Here is a 14,673-nt window from a genome sequence, read left to right as displayed (position 1 = left end):
CCTCCTCCCTCCCTCCCTCCCTCCCTCCCTCCTCCCTCCCTCCCTCCCTCCCTCCCTCCCTCCCTCCTCCCCTCTCTCTCTCTCTCTCTCTCTCTCTCTCTCTCTCTCTCTCTCTCTCTTCTCTCTCTCCTCTCTCTCTCTCTCTCTCTCTCTCTCTCTCTCTCTCTCTCTCCTCTCTCCTCCCTCTCTCCCTCCCTCCCTCCTCCCTCCCCTCCCTCCCTCCCTCCTCCCCCTCCCCTCCCCCCTCCCCCCTCCCTCCCTCCCTCCCTCCCTCCCTCCTCTCTCTCTCCCCCTCCCTCCCCCCCTCCCTAGATGTGGAGGTACAGGCTTATCGGATTGCAGCCCACAGATAGCAGAGGTGCTGTTATTCTGTTGCTGTTGAAAAGGCTGAACTGAATCTATAGTTATGGAACTTATGGTACCAGACAATAAAGCAGAACGCGGTCTGTCTGTGTTCGGTCCCAGCGTTCAGTTTTCCACGAGAGGCGAGGACAGCGATAACAGCTTAGGATGTGTCAGTAAACATACTGATGATGTATTTACATGATGATACCTCCTAATGATGTATTTACATGATACCTCCTAATGATGTATTTACATGATACCTCCTAATGATGTATTTACATGATACCTCCTAATGATGTATCTACATGATACCTCCTAATGATGTATTTACATGATACCACCTAATGATGTATTTACATGATGATACCTCCTAATGATGTATTTACATGATACCTCCTAATAAAGTATTTACATGATAATACATCCTAATGAAGTATTTACATGATGATACCTCCTAATGAAGTATTTACATGATGATACCTCCTAATGATGTATTTAAATGATGCCTCCTAATGATGTATTTACATGATGCCTCCTAATGATGTATTTACATGATGATACCTCGTAATGATGTATTTACATGATACCTCCTAATGATGTATTTACATGATGTATTTACATGATGTATTTACATGATGCCTCCTAATGATGTATTTACATGATGATACCTCCTAATGATGTATTTACATGATACCTCCTAATGATGTATTTACATGATGTATTTACATGATACCTCCTAATGATGTATTTACATGATGTATTTACATGATGCCTCCTAATGATGTATTTACATGATACCTCCTAATGATGTATTTACATGATACCTCCTAATGATGTATTTACACGATGATGCCTCCTAATGATGTATTTACATGATGCCTCCTAATGATGTATTTACATGATACCTCCTAATGATGTATTTACATGATGATACCTCCTAATGATGTTTTTACATGATACCTCCTAATGATGTATTTACATGATACCTCCTAATGATGTATTTACATGATGATACCTCCTAATGATGTTTTTACATGATACCTCCTAATGATGTATTTACATGATACCTCCTAATGATGTATTTACATGATACCTCCTAATGATGTATTTACACGATGCCTCCTAATGATGTATTTACATGATACCTCCTAATGATGTATTTACATGATACCTCCTAATGATGTATTTACACGATGCCTCCTAATGATGTATTTACATGATACCTCCTAATGATGTATTTACATGATACCTCCTAATGATGTATTTACATGATACCTCCTAATGATGTATTTACATGATACCTCCTAATGATGTATTTTAGGGGTGTCCGATATTATCGGCCGACCGATATTATCAGCCGATATCGGCAGTAAAATGTCATATCAGAAAATATCGGTATCGGTAAAAAAAAAAAAAGAACAATAACAATATATTTCTTTTTTTTTACATTTATTTAACCTTTATTTACCCAGGCAAGCAAGTAAGAACCAATTCTTATTTTATTTATTGTCAAAAGTATGCATGTTGGTTTAATTCAACAACAAGAGATATGTAATGTTAATTTTTACTTTTTTAATGATCATATTTTGCACAGATAATGCTTACATTTAGAAAGCCTTTTGAATGCATCCAGTGAAATTATTAGTTACCTGACATTATTCCGTTTTTTTGGGGGGAAACTCTGCATATATCGGTATTGGTTGATATCGGTATCGGTATCGGAAATTAAGAGTTGGACAATATCGGAATATCGGTATCGGTAAAAAAGCCAATATCGAGCATCCCTAATGTATTTACATGATACCTCCTAATGATGTATTTACATGATGATACCTCCTAATGATGTATTTACATGATACCTCCTAATGATGTATTTACATGATACCTCCTAATGATGTATTTACATGATGATACCTCATAATGATGTATTTACATGATGCCTCCTAATGATGTATTTACATGATACCTCCTAATGATGTATTTCCATGATACCTCCTAATGATGTATTTACATGATACCTCCTAATTATGTATTTACATGATGATACCTCCTAATGATGTATTTACATGATGCCTCCTAATGATGTATTTACATGATGATACCTCCTAATGATGTATTTACATGATGATACCTCCTAATGATGTATTTACATGATACCTCCTAATGATGTATTTACATGATGTATTTACATGATGCCTCCTAATGATGTATTTACATGATACCTCCTAATGATGTATTTACATGATGATACCTCCTAATGATGTATTTACACGATACCTCCTAATGATGTATTTACATGATACCTCCTAATGATGTATTTACATGATGCCTCCTAATGATGTATTTACACGATACCTCCTAATGATGTATTTACATGATACCTCCTAATGATGTATTTACATGATACCGCCTAATGATGTATTTACATGATGATACCTCCTAATGATGTATTTACACGATACCTCCTAATGATGTATTTACATGATACCTCCTAATGATGTATTTACACGATGCCTCCTAATGATGTATTTACACGATTGTTGTGAAGGGCCAGATTAAGCTGAGAATCTACGTTTATTGTTTTATATACCTTGTATATTATTTATATATATAAGTTATCTCCCTTTAAGCCTGGGTTTGAATCCTAGTAATATTCACTTTCCTCATTGGATAACGCCCTTGACGTTCTCGGCGCCAGGCAACGCGCCCCTGAAGTCAGGTTCAAAGGCGAGTCTGGGCATGTTGGAACATGCCTGGTGCCGGCGCATTGATTCGAGACGAGAGCTGAGGCTTGGCACTAGAAAGCCACTTAAGTATATATATCGTGGAAGGCGCAGCAGCAGTAGTGTGATTCTAATGTAGTGTGAAGCAGTTCGTCTAAACAGAGTGTTGTGAACCTAACGTGCGAAGTGAATAGTAAAAGTGTCAGAGTTAATGCAGTAACGTCAAGTTCGACTTAGCTTAATGTGAAGTAAAGAGTCGTCATTTAGTGTGAATCGTGTTACAGCAGTTCGTTCGTGTGTGACATTACCAAGCAGTTCGTTCGTCTAGTAACTAGTGCAACCTTAGCAAGTGTGCGTGAACTTAGTAGTTAGTGCCAGTACACGAGGAGGGCCTAGTAGTGGACCTACTGGACATGTGCATATTGGAACCTACGGCGGCGATTGCAGAACCAGTATTGGTTGGATTATAGTGATTGTGGAACGTACTACCGTGGAGAAGAGCCTCGTTAATACCCACTGTCGTTTGGATTTAACCACCTTGAAGATCTTACCTCGGGCTAGCTTCGAGGACCGAAGCTAGCTGGCTATCGTCATTGCTATCGGGCAATTGGATTACAGCTATTGCTTTGTTGCTGAGCATTTGGATTACAAGGACTGGATCTATACGAGAACCCCTTCCTTCAAGTGAACAGACTGAGTATCCAAACATTCTTCTTTCCTCCAGAGCTTACATCTCTGGGAGGATACCCCCCTGTCTCCAGCGGTACCATCGTTTGCCCACTATAGTGCCACCCTACGCCAGGCGGCGTTTAGTCTAGTATCCCAGCTTAGGAATTATTCATTCCAACTGACTTTTGCTACTGACTGACTTTATTCATATTCTTCGCCATACAAGCGCGACCCTTAATTCCCATTCTGTACAATTGCTGCATAATAATAAATACTCTAAATGATATTTCTTTGTCACCGTGCCGTATTATTCTGAGTGTCCGCCATATTATAACTGTACTTTCTGGCAAGTAATAATAATAATAATTAGCAGTGGTTTAATCTATCACAATCTTTAATACAGTCAGGGTTTTGTAACCCCTCAGTTACAATTGGTCCTTCGAGCCGGAGGGTATCAGTAATCTTAATCATATTAATAGTGATATGGCCAGCGGCGGACACTCTCCAAACGGCTCTCCCAAACTAGAGCGCCCTAGGCGCCAACGTCAGCCCCCTCCACACTTGGAGGATTACGCTGTCGTTCTACCTCCTAGCTTATCTAAAAAGACGTTAATCGCGGATAAAACTAATAGTTTAAGCATGTCCAACCTAATCGACTTGTCGGCCCCACCAGTAGAGACCCCAGTGGGTTCAAACGAAACTGACTTAGCTCACGGGGGGGAACAAGCGGGACATGACGTGACTATACCCAAAGACAGCGCCACCGGGATAGACCCCGGAGCGCCAAAGGATAAAGACAGCGCCACCGGGATAGACCCCGGAGCGCCAAAGGATAAAGACAGCGCCACCGAGATGGACCTCGGAACGCAAGAGACCCAAGAGCGCGCACCCGAGATAGACCTCGGCGCGCACCCAAGAGAAGAGTACCGCGTCTTAGAGATGGACCTCGGGGCGTGGGAGAAAGTAAGAAGCAGCGCTCTAGAGATGGACCTCGGAGCGCGTAAAGAGAACAGGTCACCCCCAAGTCCTGTCAGCACCAGATCACCCTCATCAGTGTCATCCCCCAGCGAGGCTGACCAGAGACTAGCGCAAGCCCTGATCGCCATGCTGACAGCTTCAACTGAAAGAGACCGTCTCCAAGCGCAACAACAGAGTGCGCGCAAACAGTCTGCAGTGGAAAGAGAACGTCTCCAAGCGCAACAACAGAGTGCGCGCGAACAGTCTGCAGTGGAAAGAGAACGTCTCCAAGCGCAACAACAGAGTGAGCGCGAACATTCTGCACTGGAAAGAGAACGTCTCCAAGCGCAACAACAGAACGAGCGCGAACGCATCCGACTGGAAGAGAGTCGCCTCCAGGCTGACGCAGCGATGACCATCAGACTGGAAGAGAGGCGCCTCCAGGCTGAAGAAAACATTCAGCGAGACCGCGCCAATGCACAGCGCGACGCCGCCAATGCGCAGCGAGACCGGTGGCAGGCGCAGATGATGGAGCAACTGCTCCAGAGGGTGACTCCCCACTCCTCCACCCGGAGCTCCCGGAGATCATCACGACACGGGTCGAGGGCACCTTCCCCTCCCCGACAAATCTACACGGGACCCAGCCAGCAGGAAGAACCTGCCTACGTCGCCGAGCCCCCTCCCCGACCAGTCTATACGGGACCCAGCCAACGGGAAGATCCCGCCTACGTCGCCGAGAAACTAACTAAGAGACTTCAAGACCTAGCGGAGGACGAGGGAGGACATCAAGCCCACACGCACGAACCCATCTCGGACCAAGACGAACGGTACAGCCCCGACCTCAGCCCCGAGACGCTGCGTTACGAACCCCCGACCCAACCCAGGGGTGAGTTTAATCCACAGTCAGCACCGAGGAGCAGTACCTGGAGGCCCGGCCTCTGGTTCCCACCCAGCACTAACCCACGACCCCACGTACGGGGAGACTCGCCAAGGAGGCCTCTCCCCCTACGCGCATCGGTGTCCCAGCCATCCATGGCGTCTTACATTGGGACACCCACATTCCCAGATTTTACGCGTGAGGACAGAGCACAGTATACTGAACTACGCATGTGTTTAGAGACTATCATGTCCGAGGTACACGACGAGTCTTATAAATATGCCATCCTCCTCAAGCACCTTAAAGTGCCCAGAGCGCATAACATAGCGCTGGCATATTCGAACTCAAGAACCCCCTATTCTGATGCTCTGGTGGCCCTCGACGCGCGCTATGGACGCATATGGGATTACGTAATCCAAGAAATACGAGATATCGACCGCCTCCCCCCAGCCAAAGACAATAGAGCACTAGATGACCTCTCTATCAAGGTGCAGTCCCTTGTGGGGATGCTGGGGTCACAAAAGGAAAAGGGGAGATATGAACTATATGCAAATTCCAACGTGGAGCGGATACTGGAGAAGCTCCCTCCAGCCCGTCAAGAGCGTTTTCGGCGGCAGAGAGACCACCGTGACCCCCACGGCCCAGAACCATCCCTCCTAGACCTGGCTGATTTCCTCGCCAGGGAGGTCAGCAGTCTACGATTAGACACGTTCGCGTGGGGTGGCTCTGACCCTAAAGATGGACCGAGAAGGTTCAACAACAACCGCCGGTCCGTGACCGTGATGCACCAGGCCGAGGCCGTGTCACGGCAGACGAGCCACAACCCCCACGCCAAGGAGAAGTGGAAGGCTGCCTGTCAGTACTGTGACAGTGAACACCAGCTGTCACAGTGCGACGCCTTCAAAGAACTAACTACAGCCGAAATAGGTCAGTGGCTTAAGGATAAACGCTGCTGCTTCCGCTGTGCGCGCGGCCACATGGCAGCCGAGTGCCGCCTCAAGAAAAGGTGTGGCAAGTGTGACGGCGCCCATCTAGAAGTCCTGCATGAGAGCAATAAACGCCCACCAGGAAACCAAAGTAGGCCCATCACGGTTATGTACCAGGCTGAGTCGGTGTCACCACAGGCCAGCCTCAACCCCCCAGCCAAAGAGGAATGGGAGATCACCTGTTTTTACTGCCATGGCGGACACTGGCTGTCACAGTGCGACGACCACAAGACACTGACCCCCGCTGAAATGGATCAGCGGCTTAAGGCTAACACGCATGACTCCGCTTACTGCGATGCACTGCGCAGGGTCCACGGGAGAAGACTGGCCCTACAAGGCAGCTCACCAACAGGAGTGCTCCACATCGACCCCACGTATAATGGGAGCCCCCGAGTACTCATCAAGGTGGTCAGAGTGCTCCTGAGCTACGAGGACAAGGTCCTGGACACTTACGCTGTCCTCGACGACGGGTCAGAAAAGACTCTCCTCCTCGCTTCCGCCGCAGCCCAGTTGGGCGCCAGTTGGGCGCCACACCGACCCTGCTCATAGGCTCCGACCACGCGGACCTCATTGTCCCAATCGAGGCGGCCCACATCGGACCCAAAGGATGCCCAGCCGCGGTTAAGACCCGCCTGGGCTGGACGCTCCAAGGCCCTCTCTCCGGGCCTTCCAACCAACCAACGTCCACACGCTGCCTTTACACAAAGGTGAGCGACACAGGCCACTCTCTCGTACAGCCCGTTGAGAGGCTATGTACATTAGACGCGATGCCTGTGAGAGAACCGTGGGTTCAAGAAGAGAGAGTTCCGAACTCCACCCCCCTCAGCTGCGCTCCAAGCGACGTAGCTGACCCCGAACCCAGCACCCCAAACTGCCTCTTGATGGGGCGGCCGGACCCGGCCCCTCCTCGGACGGTGTACAGACAGAACGAGAGGAACGGACAGAGGATGTGGAGACACAGCCAAGCGCAGATCGACCGGTCTTGGGCCCGCTTCCTCCTAAGCTACCTACCATCCCTTCCAGCCCGTCAGAAGTGGGTAAAGGACAGGGACAACCTGAAGGTGGACACAGTCGTTATGATCATAGACCAGTCACTACCCCGAGCTACGTGGCCGGCCGGCCGCGTGAGCAGAGTGATTACTGGTGCCGATGGGAAGGTCAGAGCGGCAGAAGTCATAGTCCAAGGGCGGACTTACACCCGACCCGTGGCGAAGCTGATAGAGTTGCCGGAGCTCCCTGACTCCCCTGATGACGACCATGACCCACTGACTTTGTAGATTGACCTACTCCTCACAACAAGTATGGAGCAATTAATCTGTCTCCCTTAACTAATTAGGTGCAGACTAATTAGGAGGCGGCTGTTGTGAAGGGCCAGATTAAGCTGAGAATCTACGTTTATTGTTTTATATACCTTGTATATTATTTATATATATAAGTTATCTCCCTTTAAGCCTGCGTTTGAATCCTAGTAATATTCACTTTCCTCATTGGATAACGCCCTTGACGTTCTCGGCGCCAGGCAACGCGCCCCTGAAGTCAGGTTCAAAGGCGAGTCTGGGCATGTTGGAACATGCCTGGTGCCGGCGCATTGATTCGAGACGAGAGCTGAGGCTTGGCACTAGAAAGCCACTTAAGTATATATATCGTGGAAGGCGCAGCAGCAGTAGTGTGATTCTAATGTAGTGTGAAGCAGTTCGTCTAAACAGAGTGTTGTGAACCTAACGTGCGAAGTGAATAGTAAAAGTGTCAGAGTTAATGCAGTAACGTCAAGTTCGACTTAGCTTAATGTGAAGTAAAGAGTCATCATTTAGTGTGAATCGTGTTACAGCAGTTCGTTCGTGTGCGACATTACCAAGCAGTTCGTTCGTCTAGTAACTAGTGCAACCTTAGCAAGTGTGCATGGACTTAGTAGTTAGTGCCAGTACACGAGGAGGGCCTAGTAGTGGACCTACTGGACATGTGCATATTGGAACCTACGGCGGCGATTGCAGAACCAGTATTGGTTGGATTATAGTGATTGTGGAACGTACTACCGTGGAGAAGAGCCTCGTTAATACCCACTGTCGTTTGGATTTAACCACCTTGAAGATCTTACCTCGGGCTAGCTTCGAGGACCGAAGCTAGCTGGCTATCGTCATTGCTATCGGGCAATTGGATTACAGCTATTGCTTTGTTGCTGAGCATTTGGATTACAAGGACTGGATCTATACGAGAACCCCTTCCTTCAAGTGAACAGACTGAGTATCCGAACATTCTTCTTTCCTCCAGAGCTTACATCTCTGGGAGGATACCCCCCTGTCTCCAGCGGTACCATCGTTTGCCCACTATAGTGCCACCCTACGCCAGGCGGCATTTAGTCTAGTATCCCAGCTTAGGAATTATTCATTCCAACTGACTTTTGCTACTGACTGACTTTATTCATATTCTTCGCCATACAAGCGCGACCCTTAATTCCCATTCTGTACAATTGCTGCATAATAATAAATACTCTAAATGATATTTCTTTGTCACCGTGCCGTATTATTCTGAGTGTCCGCCATATTATAACTGTACTTTCTGGCAAGTAATAATAATAATAATTAGCAGTGGTTTAATCTATCACAATCTTTAATACAGTCAGGGTTTTGTAACCCCTCAGTTACAACGATGATACCTCCTAATGAAGTATTTACATGATACCTCCTAATGATGTATTTACATGATGCTACCTCCTAATGATGTATTTACATGATGCCTCCTAATGATGTATTTACATGATACCTCCTAATGATGTATTTACATGATACCTCCTAATTATGTATTTACATGATACCTCCTAATGATGTATTTACATGATACCTCCTAATGATGTATTTACATGATACCTCCTAATGATGTATTTACATGATGCCTCCTAATGATGTATTTACATGATACCTCCTAATGATGTATTTACATGATGATACCTCCTAATGATGTATTTACATGATACCTCCTAATGATGTATTTACATGATGTATTTACATGATGCCTCCTAATGATGTATTTACATGATACCTCCTAATGATGTATTTACATGATGATACCTCCTAATGATGTATTTACATGATGATACCTCCTTTCACTGCGACAATACAGAAGATTAACCCTTTCACTGCCACACAACAAAGGGTTAACCCTTTCACTTCCACACTACAGAGGTTAACCCTTTCACTACCACACTACAGCAGGTTAACCCTTTCACTACCCCACACCGTCTGTAGTGTGGTAGTGAAAGGGTTAACCGTCTGTAGTGTGGTAGTGAAAGGGTTAAGGAGACGCAGGACTCCTGCGAGCTGCTGATCCCTCGCTCCATCTCTCACCTGCTGTCATCACTCAGCTTGTTATCAGACGGCCTCCAGCTAACCCGCCACGCCGCCAGGAAAATCAAATCCGGTCCACTTTTCACCCAGTAAACACTGTATCTAACCCTGATCTCTAACAACTGATTCATTCTGAAGGTTTCTACCGTAGCTTACTAAATCAATAATACCTCATTCCATTCCATACAATTGACAGATAATGATGTTTGTGCTACACTAGTGCAGTGGTTCCCAAAGTCGGGGTCGCGACCCAAAGGTGGGGCGCGAGCAGCCACGGGAGGGCCGCGAGATGATTTCCAAAAATAAAATAAAATAAAATCCAATTTTTTTTTCTCAGGCCACTGAACTTAGAAGCAGGCCAGGACAGTGTTTCTAGTTGTATTCTAAAATTCTATTCTATTGTATTCTAAAATGTGACTATTATGGTTTTATATTAACTTAATAAATAAACAAAAACGAAAAATCTACTTATTTCAACGAACATTTCAAACTAAATAACAGATTATGCACATAAAACGCTGAAAACAACCAAAGCAACAATAGTATTTTAATGAGGCTATTATTATTATCATTATTATTTTGCAACAAGTTAGCCCTCTCATAAATAGCACATATAAATGAATAACTAACTTGAACTAACTTAATAGGATTGAAGTGATATTTGGCTTAAAAAATCGGTCGCCTGGCAAAAAAAAAAGAAAAAAAGCCTAACGATGTGCATTGGGCTCTCTGACGCCTTATTTTCTGGGTCCCAGCCTGAAAAGTTTGGGAACCCCTGCACTAGTGAGACTGTATGAGCAACATACTGTATGGTTTGAGGCTTAAAAAGCCCAAAATCTAAATACCACAAACCATACCGCAATATTATTCTGTGCAATATATTGTTCTGTGTCAAAGGTTCTTGTTGTTGTTTTTTTAGCTTACGTTGCCATTTTCAAGGAACAATCAGTAAAGGAACTATTTCTCACTTGAGGTGCAGTTTGACCAACTGTCAACTTCTCACAGAATGTTTAGAGTCTGCGGTTAGGTGGCCGAGCGGAGATTGCGTTCGTCACCAGCTCCGGGGTTGTCACCAGCTTGGCTGGCCGTCTGCACTAATACAATTGGCTGTATTAGAGGGTGGGAGAAGCTGGCGGGGTGGGTCCGGGTCGTTGTAAACAGCGACTCCTACAGTTCGGTCGGGGCGCCTGCTAAGCGCGGATAGGACTTGAGGGGGATAGTGTGATCCTCCCACACGCTACGCCCTCTCGATGAGAATCCGCGCTGCCAGGTGAAAAGAAGCGGTGATTGGCTGGACGTGTGTCGGAGGAAGCACGTGGTAGCCTCCTCTCTCCCAGATGATCTGACTGTGGGGGGTAAGTGCGCAGCGACCAGGAAGGGACTGGGAATTGGCATACGACTAACATTGGGATGGGAGAAAATCGGAGGAAAATGGAGGGGAAAAAAGATCAAAAAAAAAAAAAAAAAAAAAAAATGTTTAGAGTCTTTCCTCCAGCGAGGTGGCAGGTAACCATGGTAACCACTCCCCTAAAACATTCCACGCAAGGCAAAGACACACAGCTCTCTCCACACTCCTACGCAGAGCTGGTCTCTGGGCCTGTACGTCACAGCCTGCTAAACACCTCGGTCCCTACGCCTGGACCCAGTGGCAGAATTAGGCCTGGGCACCATTGGCAGACGCCCAGGGCGGCATCTTGCTGAGGGGGCGGCATGAGGAGGCGAATTCTGGAATCTATTCGGTCAAAATAGCACAACTTAGTACTTGCCGGGCAAATTTCTTATGATGATATAATTCATGAAAGGGCAGGCTTTGTCACTCGGTCAGATGAAGTAAGATGAAGGTAGATACTGTACAGATACAGTCTGTTGTTTGAAATGCAATTGTTTAATAAAAGTATTTGTTTGATACATGATTTGTCCAATGTAGCATTAATTATGCGATAGTTTAACCACTTAAAGATCGGAAGGCCCGACGCACTTTGCCCTCGTCTGCCGGCTCCGGGTTGCGTTTTCACCGATCAACCAATACATTGTTGGAAAGTTGAATTTTCCGCCTTTCGATCGTCACCACACTCAACCTATTGGATGTTTCCAGTCTCGAGTTACAAGACGAAACATCCAACGAGCGTCATTTGACAAGCCATTCGGACAAGTGACCATAGAGGTAAGACTGCTAGTTTACTAGTAGATGACTTCACATAGAGGTAAGACTGCTAGTTTACTAGTAGATGACTTCACATAGAGGTAAGACTGCTAGTTTACTAGTAGATGACTTCACATAGAGGTAAGACTGCTAGTTTACTAGTAGATGACTTCACATAGAGGTAAGACTGCTAGTTTACTAGTAGATGACTTCACATAGAGGTAAGACTGCTAGTTTACTAGTAGATGACTTCACATAGAGGTAAGACTGCTAGTTTACTAGTAGATGACTTTACATAGAGGTAAGACTGCTAGTTTACTAGTAGATGACTTCACATAGAGGTAAGACTGCTAGTTTACTAGTAGATGACTTCACATAGAGGTAAGACTGCTAGTTTACTAGTAGATGACTTCACATAGAGGTAAGACTGCTAGTTTACTAGTAGATGACTTCACATAGAGGTAAGACTGCTAGTTTACTAGTAGATGACTTCACATAGAGGTAAGACTGCTAGTTTACTAGTAGATGACTTCACATAGAGGTAAGACTGCTAGTTTACTAGTAGATGACTTCACATAGAGGTAAGACTGCTAGTTTACTAGTAGATGACCTCACATAGAGGTAAGACTAACGTTTTACTAAAGTTAAATATCCCTTACGGTGATGACTCCTACATCTGAGCACCAGGAGCGCTAGCCTGACAACACTCCATCTGGCTAAAAGCCCAAATGACCAGAGTAAGTGAAAGCAATCAGGGGGGGGCGGAGTGGTCACACTCATTATGAAAGATGAGCAGGTATGTGTGCTGGAGCGTCTACACGGCGTCGCAGTGCAGGAGATACAGAAGCTCTGCAGCACCAGTGTAATTACAGCAGCACGGGTCCAGACAGGAGAACCAGCAGGTGATAACGCTAGAGAGAGAGAGAGAGAGAGAGAGAGAGAGAGAGAGAGAGAGAGAGAGAGAGAGAGAGAGAGAGAGAGAGAGAGAGAGAGAGAGAGAGAGAGAGAGAGAGAGAGAGAGAGAGAGAGAGAGAGAGAGAGAGAGAGAGAGAGAGAGAGAGAGAGAGAGAGAGAGAGAGAGAGAGAGAGAGAGAGAGAGAGAGAGAGAGAGAGAGAGAGGAGAGAGAGAGAGAGAGAGAGAGAGAGAGAGAGAGAGAGAGAGAGAGAGAGAGAGAGAGAGACGGTGTAACGTGAAGAGATGGATGAAAACCTACCTGTTTCTCCCCAAAGAGTGTCATGACCATCAATGTGCACGGCGTGGTCATTATTCAATGCCAGCAGGCCTCTCACAACCTGCCAAACAAAAAAACATTGATTAATGGGCGTGGCGGGTTTCTTCTGCATAAGATATCAAATACACCGTGCTCGTGTTGATTACGTGGCGGAAAAGAAGGAGGGAAAAATAAATAAAGAGTGGAATGAAACAGACTTCATATGATCAATACGGAGCTGTCCGACTGCATTAGGGCCTCCTAAGCAGATCACACATTAATCACAGCAGACCACAGAACTGCTGAATCCTGCACCAGAGTGTTGTGTGGAGCCAGGGACGATCTGATTAAGACCTCCTGTTCTCTGGCCCAGTGGAGGAGGTGTGTGTGATAGAGACCCTCCTCTGGGAGGTGTGTGTGATAGAGACCCTCCTCTGGGAGGTGTGTGTGATAGAGAGCCTCCTCTGGGAGGTGTGTGTGATAGAGACCCTCCTCTGGGAGGTGTGTGTGATAGAGACCCTCCTCTGGGAGGTGTGTGTGATAGAGACCCTCCTCTGGGAGGTGTGTGTGATAGAGACCCTCCTCTGGGAGGTGTGTGTGATAGAGACCCTCCTCTGGGAGGTGTGTGTGATAGAGACCCTCCTCTGGGAGGTGTGTGTGATAGAGAGCCTCCTCCTGGGAGGTGTGTGTGATAGAGACCCTCCTCTGGGAGGTGTGTGTGATAGAGACCCTCCTCTGGGAGGTGTGTGTGATAGAGAGCCATCCTCCTGGGAGGTGTGTGTGATAGAGACCATCCTCCTGGGAGGTGTGTGTGATAGAGACCCTCCTCTGGGAGGTGTGTGTGATAGAGAGCCATCCTCCTGGGAGGTGTGTGTGATAGAGAGCCTCCTGGGAGGTGTGTGTGATAGAGACCCTCCTCTGGGAGGTGTGTGTGATAGAGACCCTCCTCTGGGAGGTGTGTGTGATAGAGACCCTCCTCTGGGAGGTGTGTGTGATAGAGACCCTCCTCTGGGAGGTGTGTGTGATAGAGAGCCATCCTCCTGTTCTCTGGCCCAGTGGAGGAGTTGTGTGTATCTGTGTGTGTCTGACCTGTGTGTATCTGTGTGTGTCTGACCTGTGTGTGTGTAAATGTGTATCTGTGTGTGTCTGACCTGTGTGTGTATATGTGTATCTGTGTGTGTCTGACCTGTGTGTATCTGTGTGTGTATCGGTGTGTGTCTGACCTGTGTGTGTATATGTGTATTAGGGTTGCACGGTATACCGGTATTAGTATAGTACCGCGGTACTAGAGTGTTCGAAATGATACTATACTGCGTTTGGGAAAAAACTGTACTTTTACATTTTTTTATTGATTCATTTATGCATGCAAATGCCTTCCTATTGGAGAACAGCGCTGCTGTCAGTGGTGACGTTGCGCTAGT

General features: G+C 46.3%; 1 protein-coding gene across 1 annotated transcript in view; it reads right to left on the bottom strand.

The window, feature by feature from the left end:
* The window catches only part of tanc1b (tetratricopeptide repeat, ankyrin repeat and coiled-coil containing 1b), a gene marked incomplete at its 5' end in the record, with an annotated part of 277,345 nt that overhangs the window by 38,613 nt on the left and 224,059 nt on the right, over nt 1–14,673 (bottom strand). Inside the window, one exon of the mRNA XM_084311419.1 lies at nt 13,256–13,334. Within this exon, the coding sequence (XP_084167545.1) occupies nt 13,256–13,334 (79 nt within the window). The remainder of the gene's footprint in view (nt 1–13,255; nt 13,335–14,673) is intronic.

The sequence above is a fragment of the Notolepis coatsorum genome (genome assembly GCF_963971535.1).
Source record: "Notolepis coatsorum genome assembly, chromosome: 3".
Taxonomy (NCBI): domain Eukaryota; kingdom Metazoa; phylum Chordata; class Actinopteri; order Aulopiformes; family Paralepididae; genus Notolepis; species Notolepis coatsorum.
Note: the sequence above shows the minus strand (reverse complement) of the source record. Positions and strands in the feature narration are given on the sequence as shown.